At 41.1% G+C, this 22,414-nt stretch overlaps 1 protein-coding gene across 1 annotated transcript in view; it reads right to left on the reverse strand.

The window, feature by feature from the left end:
- The window catches only part of LOC144799521 (uncharacterized), a 118,850-nt gene that overhangs the window by 32,666 nt on the left and 63,770 nt on the right, over positions 1-22,414 (reverse strand). Inside the window, exon 5 of the mRNA XM_078670883.1 lies at positions 12,194-12,246. Within this exon, the coding sequence (XP_078527009.1) occupies positions 12,194-12,246 (53 nt within the window). The remainder of the gene's footprint in view (positions 1-12,193; positions 12,247-22,414) is intronic.

A 22,414-nucleotide genomic window follows, 5' to 3' on the forward strand; every position in this document is an offset into this window, starting at 1 on the left:
AGGAAAAATTTGAAAGTGGATACATCCAACTTAGTTAGTCTACCGGGAATATCGTATGTTTTTAGAAAAATGTAGCCAGGTGAATAACGGTCTTAAGTACTAGCATGGTCAAAGGAGTCACCCGCCTGCTAGTCAACTTCAAATAAAGCTCGATTGTCGACATCAGGAACTTAATACATCAGGGACAAGCTCTGTAACGTATAGTGGGCAGCACAACTACGAATAGAAATTCAAATTTCACCATATACCCCACTAAACGCTTTTGCAAGTACTCAAGTCAGGCTCTTTATTTTAGACATTTGAGCACTATCTGCTTTTAAAAGGTCCCTGACGTAGATTGATGGCATCTTGCTATACCCAATAGGCAAGCACAATGCCTCCAGTTACCCAAAAGAGCTAAATATGTACATTTAGCTGTGCTGGGATTTTGCATCAGGTTCCCGAGTAAACAAACAAGTACACAGAATAACTGCTACTTTACGTTTAAACCCTGCCTTAAGAATAATTATCCTCAAGTTTCACCAATCCATCAAAAATTACTGAAAACAAAGTACAAAGAGGGACGTGCTGCCAGTCCTATAATCTCATCAACCTTTGTCCTAAAAAAACTGAAGAACTACTCAATGAGATCTTTGTGAGGCTTGGGTTTCCTGAATGAACTCATTAATACGAAATGCAGCGAGTCTATGAGCCGACAATAGGATTTTTTCCTTGCCCATTACCCTAGGCTACGAAGTGGCATTCTTTGGGATGCATCGCTTCTGAAGAAATTAGTACAATGAAGAACCAGCTTGCCTTTACGTTGTATATAGGTTGCAAGGCCCCACCATTTTAATGCCCGGTACTGCCAATCAGATGCGTCGTCCTAAATGAACTGGGCTTAGCCGTACACAGCACGTACAGCGCTGTTGACTATCAGAAATGGACACATCATCTTAAGACCTAGCCAGATCACAAAGTTGAGTACAGAAAAACAAGCATTGGCGAAGCCGAAAGATTCTGCCTGGGCAAGATCTATTGGCTTTGTCAATGTTATTTCAGCCATGTTATACAGCAGCGCTGATGCTGTGCAGCTTGGCTGAGAGGGGACAAAATAAAGCGCCATCATGCAGTGAGAGTTTACCGTGTCACAGTGTCTTTTTTGTTTTTACTTTCAGTCATGATGCACTGCATTTGCGCTACTGAATTACATGGCTTAAAATAAATACATTTAAAACAAAAACACAAACACTGAAAGGACACTCACAAAGAAACCACAATGCACGCACAGCAGAGTGTGGGTGGGGGGAAAGGTTGCGAAAATCCACAGAGAGTGGGCGGAGGGTGAAGAGGTGCATAAATCCACAGACAGCGCAGAGCGAGCGGTGGGAAGGGGGTGCGAAAATGCATAGACAAGGGAGTGCGAGCAGGCGGATAAAAAAAATAATAAACTGAGCGTGGTGTCCCTGACGCCACGCATCCTAAAAAAGTTTTAAACTAATGCGTGCTGTGTTCCTTAATAAAGTAAATAGTTATCGGAGTTGAGATTTACAAAATGAGCTGTCCCCATTGCCAAAGCAGAATGAAAACAAGATTTCCTTGCGCGAATAAAGAAAAAAAAAGTGCTCACCCACTAATTAAAGGAGACAGTCTCAAGCCGCAAGCAAACGATCCAGTCCGGATGGGCGAGCCAAAAACAAGCCTCACTTCAAATAGAAAGCGAGCATTTACCATAGGATGACGCGCGCCAATAAAAAGCATGGGCGGAGCTTCCTCTCCACTTCCAAAATCTCCTCGATTACAAGAGGTCTCGCAGAGCGAGCAGCTCATACGCTGCAACACTAGGTGAGACCTAAAACCTAAAAAGAAAAGAAAATAAATGTCCAGCCTTTAGCAGCAGGACTCCAGGGCCTCTCTCTGTCCACGTAGGACCTCGCCCACCAGGAAGGATTTGCGAGGCACCAAAATGAAGAAGTTACAGACCGTCACTGACTAAGTGTCACCGAGTCTCAGCCGACTCGCACCATTTATTATCCTCACTGGTTGATTGAGGCCGGTGCAATAATCACATACAACACCGCCAACAGCTAGAACTGTCAGAAACATGCTTTAAATTACCCCCGGCGCTTTTGAGAAAGAAGGTCAGAAACACACAGTTGGTCAGAGCCTGGACCCTGCCAAGGAAGTGAGCTATACAGCGAGCTTTTCTATAACTTGGGTACGGCGTCCACTGACTGCAGGCTGCTGCTGGAAGAAATTATTTCTATAATGTAAATAGTTCAAGAAACACACTTGGGTAGCTGTACTGCACCCCTCGGTCTCTCCTAATGCAACTTAACTTGTTACAGCGACTCTGCACTGTGAGGTAAGCTCAAACTAGGAGTGACCATCTGCAGCTCGCCTCCTCAGTCAGTGAGTCCTCGACTCGGCCAGGCCTGTTGTGTCCGACCAATCCAATGACAGTAGTTCACTCTCCCTATCCTCAATTGGATTCTAAGCGGCACAGCCGGGGGTCAAATTTCCCGCAGCTGCTCAGACTGATAAAGCCGATCCACACGATTGTCACTGCTGCGCCATGATGATATGTGCAAAGAAACCCAGTGCCTCCCACAAGGTAACTCCGGCAGCACTACATCACGTAACCTCCGCTCCAAGCGACGCCTAAAGTGCAACACAAAACCTGTCAGACTGGGCTGCTATGTCTCTGTAGTAGCCAGTTAGCACTACCTCCACATCACAGCAAAGAGCGCACAGGAATCACATCTCCTTCTCAGAACCTCATGATGATGCATTGTAGTACCAACCTGCCAGCAGAGCTACTACTAGTGCATGCAAGCGAAGGCGTGCTGCAGCTGCATCTCCTCTTAGAACTATTAGGCAGTGTAATGGCTTCAGTGACAGCTAAGGCCCTATTGCGCCTCATGTGTGACAGTGCATTTTAGTGCAGAAATGCGGAGTACCACACTGAAATGCATTAGTCTAATGCCTGATGCGCGATACTTGGCGGGACTGCTCTCCGCATTCACAAGGAGACAATTGTCGGAATAGACATCAGCCGGTGTTATCAAGGTGAGTGACTGCTTTCAAAAATGGGACCTCATCCCGCTGGATGATTTCTTATCCCACTATGACCTACCGCAGGGCCAGGTCCTAACGTACCATGCTTTGGAGAGAATGTTTGGGGATCTATGGCGGGGTGGACGGCAAGTGCTGAAGACTCATGGGGTCCTCCAGGCACTGGCCACACTAGAGGCACTTCAACATCTAGTGAACTGACTCTACAGAGCACAGATAGAGATGACCACAACACCTCTAGATCGGACACAAGGAAAATGGGAAGCAATTATAGGGAGAGACTAACTGGACAAGTAATGGAGTTCTGGGGAGTCCGAAGTGGGTGTCTAGAAACACCAAATTTAAGCTTATCCAATTGAATTACTTACTCATAGCCTCCTTGACCCATCACAGATTACGAGTCATGTTCTCAGGTATAATCCCACTTACAGCGTGCAGGCGTTCCAAAGCTCGTATAAAGCTCAGAAATTGGCAGCACGTCCAGCTACCAGTAAATATTTTCTACTGATGAGAGAGGAATCCCGAAACACTGGTATGTAGAAATACGGTTGCGAAAGACGGCATTGGCTGAAAAATTATAGGAACTTTGTGTTTAAAGCTGCACTACAGCTACCAAGACGCTCTGGGTAATGGCGGGGTTACATGCAAGCAGCACATTCCTACCCACTTTGAGCTCCTGAGATGGGTTTACTGCCTCTTCAAAAAAGAATTTCCTTTTTGGAGAAACACGTTCTTTGGGATTCTCTTGAGGCTCGGGCTGGATCCGGCCAGTGCCAGGTTGAATGTGGATGCAATGCCGACTGGTGTCAAATTCCTCATGGAGGCGCTGAAGGATTAGCTGTTTAAAGTTCTTGAGGTAGCGAAAGAGGCAGGCATTTGTTGGCGCCCTCATCAGAGTGGATGGCTTTCGAGCCCATTCAGTGCTAGACTTGCTTTCAAGCCCAAAGTCCTCCGCTCCAAAACAGGTCTGGTGGCAGTACTCGGGGCTGGAGATGAAGAACCTGCTGAGTTAGATGGGCGAGAATTCGATGCAGACTTTGGCAACAAAGTATTGCCTACAAGTCCAAACCCTCCACTTGGTGCTGACCAAAGCATGCAGCAGTGGTGATCCAGAGGCCTCATGAGCGCTTTGGGAGGTTGAGGCTCCAGCGCCCAGAGGAGGTAATTGATGGTGAGGCACCATCTGTTGGGTGGTAGTACTCACTGCAACCACTTTGGATTCGTGTTGTGCCGGCGGGGAGCTCTATTCGCCCTCCACTTCTGAACTGGAACTCTCTGCAAAAGAAAGCTCCTCTACCTTGCCTCCGGTGGTCTCCTGCTGTGTCACAATAAGTATATGTTTGTGCACATTACTCTACCCGTCCAGCTTCCTCGTAAGTACATTGTTGTGGTACTGTGTATTTACTTTCAGGATTGTTACTATGTCCATGGCCAACAGATGATCGCAAACTGTGCACAGTGCCTATAGTCAAGGTCCCAAATATTGCCACTATGTTCCCTTCCTTTTACCAATTTATTGTAGTTGTATACTTCCTGTCTATCAAGATCCCATTTGCTCTGCCAAAATATCTATACATTTCAAGACATTATTAAAGTGTTGTGTACTCACAGCTCTGGCCGGACATTCATATCTTTATTGCAAGAGTATTAACACCTAAACTCACCCTACAACACATCCTTTAAGCTAGGCCTGGAGTACTCGATAATGTCGACCCTGAAAGTCAAAGAGGCTTAGTGAGGCCACAGTTACTTGAGTTTGGGCTGATAGGAACTAACAGTTGGTGGATTGTTTGATGATTTGCAGTAAGTAGATGAAACAACCCACATCAGCCCGCCCTTGACTAAAGAAAGAAAAGGCAGCTCAAGTAGTCCTTGTTCTCCACTGGAGGATGAGGAATAAAGAGCAGCACTGTTACTGTCAGGCAATGTAGTTCTCTTAATGGTAATTGGTTTCAATATATTACATTGTCCGGCTCTTGACAGTGCTTGAAAGCAAGTTGCCCAGCAGGGGAGCCTTGGGTGGGCATATCTCTACTGAAGAACCAGGAGGACCCTGCAGGCATGTGCCACATACAGGCTACCTTTATAGAGACATTGCTTTGAAGTGCACTGTCAGGGGCCCAGCCAACATAGTAACGTTTATGCAATTACCATCAAGGTGAATACATAGCTCAATTTGACAGCACTCCTAAAAGATATTGTACTAGGCTTTGGCTTTTTTTCATCTGCAAAGCAACCCTAATTCAACTTTAATTCATCTGGTAATTCTACAAAGTCCTAGCTCTAGTATTCTCACTTTTGTATTGGCTGTTGACCCCTATAACTGTGCATCAAAGGATAGGAAACTGCATTTAAGCACACGCTAGAGACTTGAAAGAACCACTTTTTGAAGGGAAGGGGGGTATTCACAAACCGATTATTGAGGCACTTGAAGTCTAACTGGTGACTTCTGGAAGACTGTAAACTGGAGCAATAGAGGAGAAAACATTTTACAGGTCTGGCCAACTGTGGTACCAGGTGCTTAAAAAACAAGATGAAATTACATATATCTTGCCCCCTAACACAAAGCCATAATTCACTCCCTTAAAGGTTGTTTATTCTGAAGGCTTAACTCGCCTTTAGGCTGTACCTGAACAATGCAGGTCTAACAACTACATTGGAGGGGCCCATAAAGCCCAGGATGACCAAGTTCCTTTGGCGGTGAAAACTGCAGGTTCATAGAGGATCGCTCATAGTCAGTGAAATAATGTCACCTTCCACAACAGGTAAATTGTAAGGTAAGTTTTATTGAAGAGGCAAAGCGCAAGCGAACAGCCCAGGAGAGGTTCTGCATGATCACAGACTCAATTCCAGTGTCATGGAATTCCTTCTTCAAATGGAGTTCCACCTTCTGGAAATAAGAGCGCGACATACAACATAATAATCGTCTGGAAATTCAATGTAGTACTACGATGGGAGACTCTTTAAATGTATTTTGTAGTAAATTGTTTCTTATTGCTCATTCTCTATAGGTGTATTTCCTGAGAATAGTGTACCCATATAGAATGGAATGAATGTCTTTGTCTAAAGTCTCAAAAACGGACATATAGCTTTCTATGTGAGAGAGAAACCTTTTCCCCACCTGTAGAAGGTGAATCTATGCAGGATTTCACTTAAGAACAGTACTGAGTTTTGTACGTATGATCTATAAACTTTGCTACTAAAGATTTCCTAATGCATGTTCGATGTGAACAGCCCATTATTTTTTTTTATATAAAGCTTATAAACAACAACTCTTGTCTTTAAGATTTCACAAAAATGTTTGTCACCTGCTACTGGGTTTAATCATTCTAATACCAGTGATGGCTCCAGTGAGGTAGCACAAAAGTCCATCTCGGGATTACACAGCTACCGGTCCCAGGTACTGGCACGCCGTAGATGTAAATATTGGTATAAGTTTAAGGGCTGACAAAGTTTACAGTACCTGGTAGATACTGGGAGTAAGAAAGTCCACATCCCCTGGCTAAATTGATAGGACAGATCTGCCAAACTTTCTGGGGAAAAAGGCCTGGTAAAATTCCTACTGGGAAAGCAGATTTCGATGAAGAAAGCACCAACAGCTTCATGTTATCCCCCATTACAAAGGGAGAACTTGTAACATGAGCTATTTATTATACCCATTACATTCTGAACCACTCTTAATCAATGACGTAGTAACAAGAGTCCCACAGACTGATCAAAAACACATTAAATCAAGGCCTGCTTTGACATTGGTGACACTAGTGCAACAATCTTTATTGTAGCACCCCATGACCTCCTCCTTCACATATTCCCTCACTACCACATACAATGGTGCTCCTGATCTCTCTTTAACTCCTCTCCCTTACATGTTATAGCCCTACTCATCCTAATGAAGACTCTCAGAGCGTTTTACATCGTAAACATATTATACAGAGACAAAGAGTCATACAAGTGTGTAAATCAAAGTACAGGAAATTTTATTTAAGGAAAACAGGACTACTAGGTGCAGAAGTCAAAGGTCATCTATACTAGTAGGCATTATATGTTAAGAGTGCTAGGTGTGGAGAAAGGAAGGGGAAGAGTAACAATGCACATTGCAGCGCTTTGCTAGGACGCAGGTGAAAAAGAGAGACAACAATCTCTCTGGTGCTGGCATACTTTAGGCTGCCTTGTGCCAATGCGTACACCTTTGTACCATAGCGCAAAGGTGTTTGCGTGATGTCAAGCTTAGGTTTTATACTGGTGGAAAGTTACGCTTCCAGCCCAAAATTCTATGCTTTGACAAGGTTTAACACTTTACCACATTGTATGTGTGCACAGTTGGAAAAGTCTGGTGAAAATAAATCTTTTCTCCAACTTTGCGGTTTCCTCAAGGAGGTATGCCTCTATGACGCAAAGTAGCACATAGTGCTAATTTGTGTTACTTTAGGATTACTGTACACCACAATTCAGGATTTGCACTTAAAATAAGTCCCAATACACTTTGCAACATGACGGCGATTCAGGAAGAAGACACTGCCACATATTACGGTGGGCGATTTTCTCACCTCTTACCAAAAGGATTATTATGTCCAAGCCATTTTCTGAGATACTTAATTTCAGTCTGACAAACGGTGGTTACATCCAACTTTCAAAATTTGAATAGACGTAGTCTTCAAAAAAAACTATTGTGTTCTACTATTTGGTGGTCTGTTAATAATTCGATTCAAAAGGTGAAAATATTTGCCAGATCACATTTTGGAGGATCTCTAAACCCAGAAAAGCAATGTTCTATTATATTTCGAATTCCACAATTTGCAGTACAAGCCCCGATGAAGTTCCAAAAGGTTGCATCTTTGGGGAACGAAACGTGTTGGCTGTTTTTATGAACTAATTTTGAAATAAAAGAAGAGATTGATGAAATAACAACAGACTATATTGTGTTCAGTGCACATCCTATTGTTAAATGTACTTTGGGAATCTGTAACCAGTGGCACCAAAAGGTGACAGGTGCTGGAGAATTGTGAATGATCATCCTTATTCAGCAGCAGACATATAGTGATAGTGCTAAGTCCGTCACCTTGCTTTGTGTTTTTTACGTGCAACAGGATTGCATCACCTTTGTGGTGCAAACCAGGCGCAGAGTCTGCCCCATAAATGTAACAGTGATTGGTGAGTCATACTTAAAAAATTGTATTGCTACCCAAAGGAACCCTTTTTAGTAACCTTAAAATAACGAAAGATTGAGGAGGGAAAAACAATAAGGTTCTAAACTTTTGCCTTTCAATTTGCATGCAGCAATTTGATGCCAGTTCATAGCTCAATGTGCTATATTGGAAGGATTGTCACTCATGGACTCCAAGTAAAAAAAGATCTCCGTCACTAAATCAATAACCCACTGAGCTACCAACATACAAATACTAATCTAAATTCTCCATGTCACACGTTGTGCTTTGCAGTAGGAATATTTACCATGTATTTTACTATATCATGAGTCAACACCGTTACAAAAAAAATCTTACATCTTTTCCTCCATTGCATTAACCACCAGAGTTATCATGCTGTTGTATTATCCCCTGGAAAATGCTGTGCACACAAAGATCTCTCCAGGCTGCTCTTATCTCAGTCCAGCTTGTCATGCAGAAGGCACCCCTTGACCCTGGCACCTGGTGTGACGGCACCGATCGCACTCCCCAGAAGCTAGCACTATATTGTGCATAGGAAGTGTTGTACTTGTTGCAGTGCCTTTATCGATCAATGGATATCAGGCCGTAGACACTGCTGAACAAACAACTCTGTTTATTAGGGTCTCTGTTGTTTGCCAATGAAAGTTCATGTTGCACAGACTGAGATTTTATTGCACATACATGAACTGCTCTTTGGTTAGTAGGACTCATTGAATTCAATCTCCTTACCCTGAATACGAACTCATAGAAGTGGGATTGTAAGTGATGTTTGAATTCATAAATGAGACTTACTGAGGTTTTCTAAGGTTACACAAGCTGATCATTTTACATAACAGAGAGTGCACATAAAATACAACATGTTGATGCAGAATGCTGAAAAGTGTGCTAGATTTGTTAAGTTCAGAACGGGAAGCGAGAAAATAATAAAGGACTTGTGTCGAGGAAGTGACTGGAATTGAAATGTCTTGTGTGAATCTATATTAGTGACCATCTATAGATCCCATAGGCCAGAACCTCCCAAGGAAGGCTGTCTTAAGGGAATGAAAACACTGCATGCTGGTTGTTCAGAACCTTTCAATGGGTATAGTCTCAAAAAGTCAATGACAACCTCATAGCCTGATTATTTCAGGGGCTGACACTAAACAACAATAACACACTTTGTGAAGACCAGAACACGAGAAAGAAGGAACAATAAATGATAGACAGGGTATCAACAAAAAAACTTTAGCATTGAAATCATGAGCACAAAATGCAGCACCCTTTGTAAGTTTATGTCTAGGGTCTAGAGTATGGAAAAGCGAATGGCGGTTTATTTAAGATAGGATACCTCTAAGTCAAAATAATTAAGAAAACTGCATTAGAAGAGGGTGAAAGGTTGACAGGACAACACACTCTGCATGAGTGAACTAACTATTGCTGCTGCCTGCGAAGCACAGTATGTTTAATCCGGACTTGAAAGGGTCATGAGAAGTGGGGATACTAAAGTGATTTCATCACTCTGTAAGCACTGACTGGGTCACATTTATAATGCTGCATTAAATGTGTGACAGAGAGAGAGAGAGAACCGAGAGGAGAATGAGAGGAGAGAGCATTAAGCAAAGGATGCAGCATGAACCAAGGGTTTTAAAAGTGAGCAGTGGCAGGGCATCAGTAGATGAGATGGCATCCCTGAAAAGCAAGAGCCTATTCTTGCTGTCACACAGGGCTCCATTTAATTGCTCTTTTTTTAAACTTTGACTGTTTCCCCTTTGTTAAAAGTGGTAACAAAAATGTGAAGATTTGATGCAGTGACCACTCACATTCATAGTATTAATGGCCCACATCTACGAGTGTTCACACGTTGCCACTTCTAAGAGATTAAGGGAAGACATGAAGTATCTGTGAAAGTAGATCTTCCCTGGAAGAGGCCAGTGTGTTACCAGGTTTAGCTAGACAATTGACAAAATCCGAAAACCGAACCTGTTTGTCCTGAAAGGAAGCCAGGAGCATTATTCTCCCACGGCTTTATGAATCACTTCTGTGTCCCTGGGGGCGCTTAGAAGGCAGGCAATGGTCCCAAATATTGAAAATCTGATCTGTGACATCAATGTGCAGACGTCACTCACTGCGAGCAACGCCTAATCTGCTGGACGAATCACTGCAAGGCTTATTCACTTATGACTGACAGTTAATCGAAGGTTCAGCCAACAAAGTTGCTTTGAATGGAAGCCTGGGCCAGACTAGGGAATCGAAAGCAGCCCACGCAAAAATAAGCGATGCGATATTGGAGGTTATGGAGGTTTCTGTTTTTTCTTATCATATTCACTCAGCTCTATCACTGAGTATATCTCTGATCAAACGCAGTAGAGGGTTGGGCCTGCGCCAAACTCTCGAAGACCGCCACCACCCTGCTAAGCATGGCCAAAAACCGTGCCTGGCACGGGATTGGCTGCAGCATCTGGCCTGGAACCAGGCCCTGCTCCCAGTCCCCGTCTTGTACGCACGGTCAAAGGCTGAGAGCACTGTGGGTTTGGCCACAAAGCCAGGGCTGTGGCCAGGTCCTGCATCCAGCCCCCCATGGGCAGCAAGCCCCCCACCATGCACAGCGCAGAGATGGGTGGTCAACTCTCATGCCTTGTTTAGCCTTCTTCTGTAGATGGTGTGGGTTGGCCATAAGTACTGGCCTGTGGCCAGGCACTGTGCCCAGCCGCCCGAGCCAGCCAGCAATCTGTCCTGGCCAACCTCCCGGATTGTCGTACAACTCTCCATGGACACCAACCCTTTATATATTTTTTTTGCAGTACTCCCACAGGACCACATTGGAGGTTTCGCTGGGTCCATGGGCACACTGAACAACTCTTTGTTTTCATTACGGCCCAAAGGTCTCAGGGAAAGCACCCCTCTGCCTTACAAGGGCCAAGAGTACTCCTACTCATTTTCAACTTCATCTGTTTCAGAGTCCCAGTGTCTTGAAATAGCAGCTGCAACATTTCTGTTGATTTGCGGCCAGCCAATCAGTTTTCTCAGTACCAGGAGAACATACCGGTCCCATGCTGAAGATATAGTGGACGGGAAAAAAAGCTCTATCGGCTACTCAGAACCCTCAATTTTTTTCTTTTGATATACGGTACCAGGAAAGTGCTGTAGTACTCCTGCACTCCAGCGGGACCAACTGACCAGTTATCATCTTTTGAACCTTTATTTTTTCAAAAACAGCTTAACAGATTTACGCCAAATCACAAAAAGCATGCTTCCTGAGTAAAGATCTGGCTTTCTGCCAAATTTGGTGAAATTCTGTTCAGCTGTTTTAAGAAAGAGCTTCTTAAAATTTGTATCTGAAATTGCATGGGGAAAATACGTTTTGGAATCCCCCCATTTTTTCAGCCTCAGTCGGAAAAATCACCTCGAATATTTGCAGAAGGCACCAAGGTGTATATACTTTAAAAACACTCTTTCTATGGAAAGTCTGACCTACCTATAACTACACAATGGGGACCGCGACTGTGTAATATATATATATACATATGTTATGTTCGAAATATATATATATATATATATATACATATATATATATATATATATATATATATATGTGTATATATATATATATATATATATATATATATATATATATATATATATATATATATATATACACACACACACATACACACACCACACAAAACCCTTGTTGTTACCTGTACTGTTATAAAATTTAGAAGTTCAATGCATGAGTGAAATTAACTGAAAATTCTACAAATTTACAGACTGTAACAATAACATGGGGTATTGATGTCATAGGTAATATGAACAGTATGCCTCAAATAGGTGATCTAAAATTAACTAACATCTGCACACAGACTCTACTACAACTAACAGCATATTAAGTCTGTGACTAATCACCTAAGCTGCCATGGTCTCCATAAACGCCTTTGCCTTTGTCTCCTAGTTGTGTTTTCACCAATTCTTACAGGCTCAGAAGCTTTGTGACTCACCTTGAAAGTTCTCAACTCCTGGAATTTCAGGGATGAAGGGGTCGAAAAAATGCCTAAAAATGTAAACAAGACATAAGAAGGAAATATAGCAAATAATGTCAGCAAGTTATTGGCACTATATGGAGATTATAATAATATACCACCTAGCTCATATCCGTTGACGAACATCTGCAACCAGTAAAATGCACAAAGAGCCAATAACAGAGAAAAGGCCCGCACTATTGCCCATTCATTTATTGGCCTCTCTCTCATTCTATCGTGAGATTATTTGGCCCATTAAGAAGAGTCAGAACATGGCATTAAATCAGGGACGCTGAATAGTGTTGGGCCCTCAGAGGAGCTTAACAATATCAGAAATGTTTTCAAGGTAAAGACATCATGTAAAGATTTGGCCGAACATCAGATCTTAAGTTAAGGTAGGGCCTGCGATGGCTAGGAACAGATTCACAGATTCCTGCTATTATAATTGATGGCAGAGTGTAGAATAGTGGATTTTTAAACCTAAATAGCATAATGATTCAGGAAGCAAAACCGTGTAGATTACACAGAATAATTTCCTATAACAGAGGGCTTCGATGTTCTGGGTCAGAGGCATTTTATTTTTTGTCACTTCTTGTGAGTTGTGGTGTACTTTCCAATGGAGAATTTGAAGACAAATTTCTAACTAGGATTTTGAACTATAGCAAGAAATAAATCCAGCGTTAAGTGAAATAGTGAGTGTGTATACAGTGACGTATATACAAGCCGAATATAATTCATAGAAGAAACTAATCAACAAGAAACATCTATGAAACGAAATTATTTGTGTATCTGTTTATCCAGTGCATCCAAGGGTTCCTTATGGATTTGTGCATGTTTGCTTCATGGAATATTTGTCAGGCCAGGTTCAGATGTTATAAACCACTGTATGCATTGATTTCAATTCGTAATCTCCATTGGGAAAATTTCCACTTAAGAGATCTAAACATAATTTAACCTCCACAAGGCAATTCTTTGCTGTATCTGTCCACTTTCTGTTGGTCCAGGACAATATACAAATATAGATCCAAACTTAGAATTTTAGAGCCATTGTTTGATGGTCCAAGTGCCAAAGAGTGTCATGGAGAGGTTAAGACATTACCAGCCCTTGTGCAGAACTGGTGATTGTGGGTAGTCTAGTTACTATGTCTTTGGAGGAACAGAGATCAGGCAGTAAGAGCTTAGTCTACACGTTAATGCACACAGTGTGACTCTTAACTCCACAAGGCTGACAAGTGAGATACATTCATAACATAATAAACGACTCAGCACTACAAATCGGCCTAGGAGACATATGGGTCTTTTGCAAAATGTAAACAAATAAATAAGAACAAAAAAAATACATGCAAACAAAACTTCACAAGAATAGTAGGGAGGAAACTAAGTTCAGGGGTGGGTATAACCAAGGTTTGAAAAACGTCATGAATAGGAGAAATTTCTGATAATTTCTAGTTGATAATTGTCTGGATATGCCTCGCATCTCTTCAGAAATTAACTGCTGGCATTCCAGGCTGTGTACATACAAATTATCTTAACGTTTTTGAATCCTTGACCTTGGGGTTTTAATGTGGTACGGTCCTTGTTTTTGGAGGGTCTTGACAATGCAGGAGGGTTAAAGGATAAAGCTATAATTCATATATTTTACCTAAATGAGAATAGACAGCCGTTGCCCTCTAGGACACCAAAGACGTTTTAAAATTTTCAGAAATATGGAAATATATGACATTAAATCTGTATGGGAGGTACTCCTGAAGTCAGAAATATGGACTCAAAGAGAGTCCTCGGTTAAAGTTATACATCACTCTTGTTTAGGAGAATGGAGAAAACAGTTTCAAGCCTTATAAAGTTGTGGATAATGTCCAATGCAAGTTTCACAATATATAAATGACTGGCGGTAGGAATTAAGTTAAGAGGGGATATGTGGAAAAGGGTATTTTCAGATATTACAAAGACACCAGTCAAAATTAGAAAGTTAAAATTGTTGAATTCATTCATGTGCTGGATATGTGTCCGAAAGAAATCAAGTATTATAAGTGTAAGCTGGTTCACTGTGATACAGTTCATTATTTGGGGACGGATATATCAACATAAATTGTAATGGTAGTAAAGTAATGTGCACATAAGCGTAAAGAGAATTTTTATTTCTCTCTTTACAGGAGAGTAAATATTGAGCTATGGTACTATTTAATGGACTCAAAAGTCTGTTGCTGTAAGCAAAAAACAATATTGTGTAAATGAAAGTGCATGACTCCTACTAAGATTGACGGCTAGGTGGCAGAGCTCACAAAGTTTGTTACCATGCAGAAAGGCATGAGCTTTCTGAGAAATATAATTAATCATTTTCAAGGAATGTGGAAAATTATTTGTTGATATACTATGATTACTTCACCTTCTTTTATTGAAGAAGGCTGTACTCAGTTGGAACTATATTTACATTTCAGTGAATGTATGTAAATATACAATCTAACAATGTATTTAGCAAACAATGCACAATGGTTACTTTAAGTATGATGACTTGTAGTGGTTAGAACAGTTTAGAAATGATGCAGGTTTAGAGATGAAGTGAATGAAGAGAGTTCAATAGGCTAATGATATAACTGGTCTTCCCAAATGGAGGATGAGGAGTTCTGCATAGCGGAGAATGGATTTTTGAGAAGCAAGAGCAAATAAGGGTTGCCTATAATGAATGACACTTCTACTGTCATTGTGAGGCAGAAGAGCTTGTACTGTTAACCTGCGGTCTGGGAGAGGAAATCAGGGATTTCACTTTAGAGAGAAGATGTAGGTGGAACCCATCATTTCCAAATAGTTTGGACACATGGTTAAAAAGTCCAAGTAACAAAAGATTCCCGGAGCACACAGATAATATAATGCAAAGTTGCAAAAGTAACAGTTCAAATTCTTGACTCCTCAGTTGTAGTTGTGTAACAGAAAGGTCTTTTATTTCATAAAGTCCACTCCTTGCGCCAACGCGTTTCGCCTAGGTTAAAGACACCTATGGCTTCGTCAAGGCTGGAAATAATACAGAAAACGTATATTTGTAATCATTTCTTACATATATCGGTTAATAAAGCCAATCACCATTTCAACAGGCAGTATGTGTCAGGACTGTAAACCACCTAGGTGACATGTAATCCTACATGCTGTTCATTATACCATTATTTAGTATGCAAACTATCAAAATCCATGAAGAAAAGGTATAAATATATACAAGTGAAACATGTATAAATATCAGTGTCCAATATTATATCATGGACCCATGAAGTGTCAATCAGTTTATTGTTAATGTACAACCCAAGTGCACGTGAGAAGAGAAAAGAAAGGAAACAAAAATGCATCAATAAGATGCCAATACCTTCACTTAGTCAGGATGTGCCCTGAAATTGAGATTTTAGAGAATCTAAGTTAGCCTACTCACTTATCAAAGGATGTTTAATTTAAATAGGTGGATTGTTTTCAAGATCTGATTAAGTCGAATGGCATACCTTCACAAGTGTCCCCTCCAAAGTAAATATCTTTATATCTGTCCGATTTTCCAATATATGTATGAAGAATATTTTCTTATAGCTGTTGTCCGTTTTTAGCACGTCCTGCCCAGGAGTAAGTAAATCCAAATTAGTGTCTCCATATAGATATTGACACCACACGCTAAAGTGATAAATCCATGTAACTAAACAAGGTAGGTCGGGGTGTCCTGCGCTTACCTCACAAATGAAGAGGATGGGTACAGAAGATCCAACAAATGCGGTGGGTCCGATACCCGTAATAGTTATGTCCCAAGATTCAACAGCGTAAGTCTACCTGCGAACCCAATTATCAAACAATAAAGTTAAGCCGATATTCCATATGGACATTGGAAACTAGTAGATATTATTAAGTATCTCTACAAGTAGGTCTCTATCTAAATCTTACCTTGTCCAAATAAGACAGAAACTCAAATCTGCGGCGTCCTGCCCGTGTGCAGGCAAGCATGCACAACTTCCGTGTGTGCGCCGCGTTTTACTATGACATGAAAATAGAAACACGACAAGTCTCTCCTATCCAAAAAAACCCCGCTAGAGCGGTCGCCATTACAGAGCGGAGCCATGTAATTATCTCAACAGAAAAGCCCGAATCAAGAGCTCTAAAAGGGCTATAGAGAAGACCGTCTGCTATAGAGACTAGTCATTGTAATATAAACAAAACAAGTTATTCTTATAATTAGTATTGTTAGACGTATTTTGACGGAGCTGTCACCGATTTGGAAGCCCGTATCCCGGACAAATGGAAAGCCCTAATAAATTATTTAAGGCTCAGGGAACCCACTGGCTACAAACTGTAGAGGTTATGCTATTCCGGCAACCTCTGTCCATAAAGGGTTTGTGCGAAATTAAATACTACTCAAAAATAGCCCGTATTGGGGCTATATCCAATTAGTATAATGGTGCATTCGGGTTGTGCATTCACTTTTGCTGAGAATTCACCAACAGGTTATTGTTTACTTAAAATAACATGTATATCATAAACATTCATTGGCAAAGAGTCATTTCATAGTCAATAGAAATACATTACAATCTTGCGAGAGAGTTACCAGGTTGCGCATCAGTCCCTGCCACAGATCCAGTAACAGAGAGAATATATAAATCGATGTAGAACATTTAACAATTGTATTCTAATCTCCCAGAAAGAATTGGAGTTCATGATCAAAGTTTATCCCGTGATCCACGGCTTTTAAGCGCATAATCCATTTGGCCTCACATCTGCGTAATAACAGTTCTCTATTCCCACCCCGGGGGTTAGGTTTGATTTGGTCAATCCCAAAGAATACAAAGCTTTTGCTGGTATTTTGTATAGGACAGTTATTGATGTGTTCCGCCGTGGGGTATCGTGCATCATTATTTTTTAATGCTCTCATATGTTCCCCCATGCGGTCTTTAAGCATTCTGATTGTGCTTCCTACATATACCTTGGAGCACTTGCATTGAATAATATACACTACGTATTTGGTGCTGCAAGTGATATTTGTTAAGATATCATACTTTCTGCAACCATCAATGTGAAACTATTTGGTTTTGTCCAATGCATATTTACACATGCCACAGTGGCCACATTTGTAAACATCTAGCCAATTGTCTGGGCTCTGTGTTGGGTAACTTGGGCTAAGGAGGTTACCTAATTAGGGTTTTTACAAATGTGGCCACTGTGGCATGTGTAAATATGCATTGGACAAAACCAAAGAGTTTCACATTGATGGTTGCAGAAAGTATGATATCTTAACAAATATCACTTGCAGCACCAAATACGTAGTGTATATTATTCAATGCAAGTGCTCTAAGGTATATGTAGGAAGCACAATCAGAATGCTTAAAGACCGCATGGGGGAACATATGAGAGCATTAAAAAATAATGATGCACGATACCCCACGGCGGAACACATCAATAACTGTCCTATACAAAATACCAGCAAAAGCTTTGTATTCTTTGGGATTGACCAAATCAAACCTAACCCCAGGGGTGGGAATAGAGAACTGTTATTACGCAGATGTGAGGCCAAATGGATTATGCGCTTAAAAGCCGTGGATCACGGGATAAACTTTGATCATGAACTCCAATTCTTTCTGGGAGATTAGAATACAATTGTTAAATGTTCTACATCGATTTATATATTCTCTCTGTTACTGGATCTGTGGCAGGGACTGATGCGCAACCTGGTAACTCTCTCGCAAGATTGTAATGTATTTCTATTGACTATGAAATGACTCTTTGCCAATGAATGTTTATGATATACATGTTATTTTAAGTAAACAATAACCTGTTGGTGAATTCTCAGCAAAAGTGAATGCACAACCCAAATGCACCATTATACTAATTGGATATAGCCCCAATACGGGCTATTTTTGAGTAGTATTTAATTTCGCACAAACCCTTTATGGACAGAGGTTGCCGGAATAGCATAACCTCTACAGTTTGTAGCCAGTGGGTTCCCTGAGCCTTAAATAATTTATTAGGGCTTTACATTTGTCCGGGATACGGGCTTCCAAATCGGTGACAGCTCCGTCAAAATACTTCTAACAATACTAATTATAAGAATAACTTGTTTTGTTTATATTACAATGACTAGTCTCTATAGCAGACGGTCTTCTCTATAGCCCTTTTAGAGCTCTTGATTCGGGCTTTTCTGTTGAGATAATTACATGGCTCCGCTCTGTAATGGCGACCGCTCTAGCGGGGTTTTTTTGGATAGGAGAGACTTGTCGTGTTTCTAGTTTCATGTCATAGTAAAACGCGGCGCACACACGGAAGTTGTGCATGCTTGCCTACACACGGGCAGGACGCCGCAGATTTGAGTTTCTGTCTTATTTGGACAAGGTAAGATTTAGATAGAGACCTACTCGTAGAGATACTTAATAATATCTACTAGTTTCCAATGTCCATATGGAATATCGGCTTAACTTTATTGTTTGATAATTGGGTTCGCAGGTAGACTTACGCTGTTGAATCTTGGGACATAACTATTACGGGTATCGGACCCACCGCATTTGTTGGATCTTCTTTACCCATCCTCTTCATTTGAGAGGTAAGCGCAGGACACCCCGACCTACCTTGTTTAGTTACATGGATTTATCACTTTAGCGTGTGGTGTCAATATCTATATGGAGACACTAATTTGGATTTACTTACTCCTGGGCAGGACGTGCTAAAAACGGACAACAGCTATAAGAAAATATTCTTCATACATATATTTGGAAAATCGGACAGATATAAAGATATTTACTTTGGTGGGGACACTTGTGAAGGTATGCCATTCGACTTAATCAGATCTTGAAAACAATCCACCTATTTAAATTAAACATCCTTTGATAAGTGAGTAGGCTAACTTAGATTCTCTAAAATCTCAATTTCAGGGCACATCCTGACTAAGTGAAGGTATTGGCATCTTATTGATGCATTTTTGTTTCCTTTCTTTTCTCTTCTCACGTGCACTTGGGTTGTACATTAACAATAAACTGATTGACACTTCATGGGTCCATGATATAATATTGGACACTGATATTTATACATGTTTCACTTGTATATATTTATACCTTTTCTTCATGGATTTTGATAGTTTGCATACTAAATAATGGTATAATGAACAGCATGTAGGATTACATGTCACCTAGGTGGTTTACAGTCCTGACACATACTGCCTGTTGAAATGGTGATTGGCTTTATTAACCGATATATGTAAGAAATTATTACAAATATACGTTTTCTGTATTATTTCCAGCCTTGACGAAGCCATAGGTGTCTTTAACCTAGGCGAAACGCGTTGGCGCAAGGAGTGGACTTTATGAAATAAAAGACCTTTCTGTTACACAACTACAACTGAGGAGTCAAGAATTTGAACTGTTACTTTTGCAACTTTGCATTATATTATCTGTGTGCTCCGGGAATCTTTTGTTACTTAGACTTTTCAACTTTTGTTGAAAATTAGTGGGGGTGGGTGTTACCCCACATTTACCTGGATGCACCAGGGAGATAAATTGGAGTGTTAAGACTGTGTATGCTATATACTACATGAGCGCCATTTACCCATAACACCTGATTTTGTGGACATGGTTAAAAAGTAAGATATGAGTGAAAAATGAACATAGAGGATTTATTAGCTATAGCCAGGGTAGGAATGGATGCTTGTGGGCAATCTTGACTGATCATAGGAAGGGTCATTGGGTTTGGAAGAGGTCAAACCATACTTATAGGAAAACCAGGGACATTCGCAATTCTGGAAATGAATTTCTGAGTGTTGATATCTCTAGTTGACACCCTCCAAATACAGCTGGGTATCAGTAGAACTGGGTGTCAACCACTTCGTGATACATCAAAATGTTTTAAGCACCAGGACTTCTCACCTGGTCATCTAAAAATTAAACTGCACAGGTGCTAAGATCTAGCCCTGTGTCATGCCACAGGAGAGGAGAAACATGGTGAATGCCAAGGGCTCACTTTAAGCACATTGGAGTCTTCCTGGCAAGAATAAGCAGTACCAGTCCAAAACGTCCCCCTCACAGTTTAGCCTAGTTTCTCATTGCTACAATAGTCAGATGTTTCTCATGCCTAACCATAACAAAAGACCAAGTAGAGGTTGAGATTTACTACTTAGCAGTAGCTGTCATCATCAGGTATGTGCAATCATCAACCAAAACCCAAAGCATCTCTTGCTTGGTTCCATTTCTTTGTCTGAAGTGATTGGTGGAAGCGGCACAGGCATTGTTGAATGCCAACTACAATCAGAGGCATTTTGGGGATGACAGGACAGGCGCCATATATTGCTTAAGAGCTGATAAATGTCTTCTTGAGTGCTGAAAACCAAGGTTAATCTTATCCTTGAAGTAGGATTTTTTCAAGTTCAGTATTTGTGTCTTGTATGAGGTTTAGTGTATTTTTTTTTTTCTAAGGTTATTAATAAGGTGTGGTCCGGGTCCAGAGGGAAGCAGAGCACTGCGCATTATGGAGACAGGGATGGAACGATGCATTTTTAGACAAAGTACCTTGGAAGGGGAGGAATGATTTAGATCTTTTATTATTTGTAGGCGGAATGTAGACCCAATCTCAAGATGCAGCAGGAGCATTTTCCAGATTTTAAGGACATTAAATGAAATTGTCTGCCTCTGAGCCTTTTCTTTGATGCCCTTCCAGATAGCCAACTACATCATAGCACAGCTAAATGCTTCTTTGAGCTTCAAGGCTATTTGGACGTTTTAGGCATTGACAACTCTCAAATGTTTCCAAGTTGTCTGCAGACACGTTGTTTGTGAATATCCTGGAGCTTAGTTATTGGGTTTCAACAGTTTCAGCTTTGGGGGCTGGCTGCATCCAGCTGGTGACTTGTGTTGTTCAATAATAGGTTTGGGAGTCATGGTGGCAAAGAGTGCCAATACTGGGGATTAGGGTCAGCAGAATGCCAGGGATATCTACTGAACTTCAGGAAAATATGGGGGGCATGAATGAAGAGATACTATGGTTATGATTAAATTGAATGAAGGGGAAGACACATTGCAGGACAGAAGGTATAAAAGACTACACTTTTAAGAAACTTTCCAGGTGGCATTTGAAATAACCCAAAAATTCATGAATAATTAAAGGCAGAAAGAGCACAATATCTTTATGGTTACTTGTTACCCACCGCTTGACAACTAAATGAGTTCACAATATGAAATGGCAAAGGCTGGAAAATGATACACACTGCTGATGTTATGTTTGACTGTTTTCACTCGACAAAAGAAATATTTAAAAAGAGATTGGTTTTGGAGATTGCTGGCTTTAGAGAAATGAAGAGGGTCCTATGGCCAGTACAGTCCAACGTGTTTAGACAAAGGTAGGACATTAAGCTTTTGTGATTGGAGCCTGGATAGTTGATGTTCTAGAGAAATGAAGATGCCCTAGTGTTGAAGGTCATGTAATTGTTTTGTACGATTCCACGGAATATTAGATTCACCCTTTTAGACAAAACTGGAAAAGAGAGAACAATCAAGACAGTGGAATGACTGTCATTACTCTGTGGGCACCAATTGGAAACAGAGAAATTAATGTATATTCAGGAACTGAGTCAGATGTAGTGAGATTCAAGTGAAGTTGAAAGGGGGAGGAGATACTAGTCAGGCAAATTTTAGAGAGGATAAGGGGAAACCAAAACAACCTCCTTATTTCAAATGCCGGACCCAGTGGCCATTCCTTAAATTATCAGACATTAGGATGGCATATATGTGGTTTGAAGATGGAGGGCAGTCATTTTTTGAACAGGAAGAGGAAGTTGAGGCTGTTGTTGTGGATGAGGTCTACACAGGTTCAATGCTGTGCGCCAAGGAAGAGTGCAGCGGGCTTGGATCAGGTAGCATTTCATCAGGGAGGTCTAGATGAACAGGGGTGCAGTGAGAGCCAGGTGCGACAGCGAGAATCCATGGGCCAGATGTAGGAAGCCTAATACCGGTCGGTAACGGTCGAAATTACCGAATTTCGGCCGTTACTGACCGATATTAGGCATTGGAGATGTAGGGGCCCAATTCAAGGATTCGGTAATTTACCAAATCTGTAATTAAAGGAATCGGTAAATTACAGAGTCCTTAATGTAGGAAGCACTCAAGTGAGTGCTTTTCACTTGTAAGGATTCGTTATTTATCACCAACTACAAGTTGGTGGTAAATAACCAAAACCCTTAAAAAAGCAATTTTGTGCTTTTTTAAC

Source organism: Lissotriton helveticus, chromosome 12 (genome assembly GCF_964261635.1).
Source record: "Lissotriton helveticus chromosome 12, aLisHel1.1, whole genome shotgun sequence".
Lineage (NCBI taxonomy): Eukaryota > Metazoa > Chordata > Amphibia > Caudata > Salamandridae > Lissotriton > Lissotriton helveticus.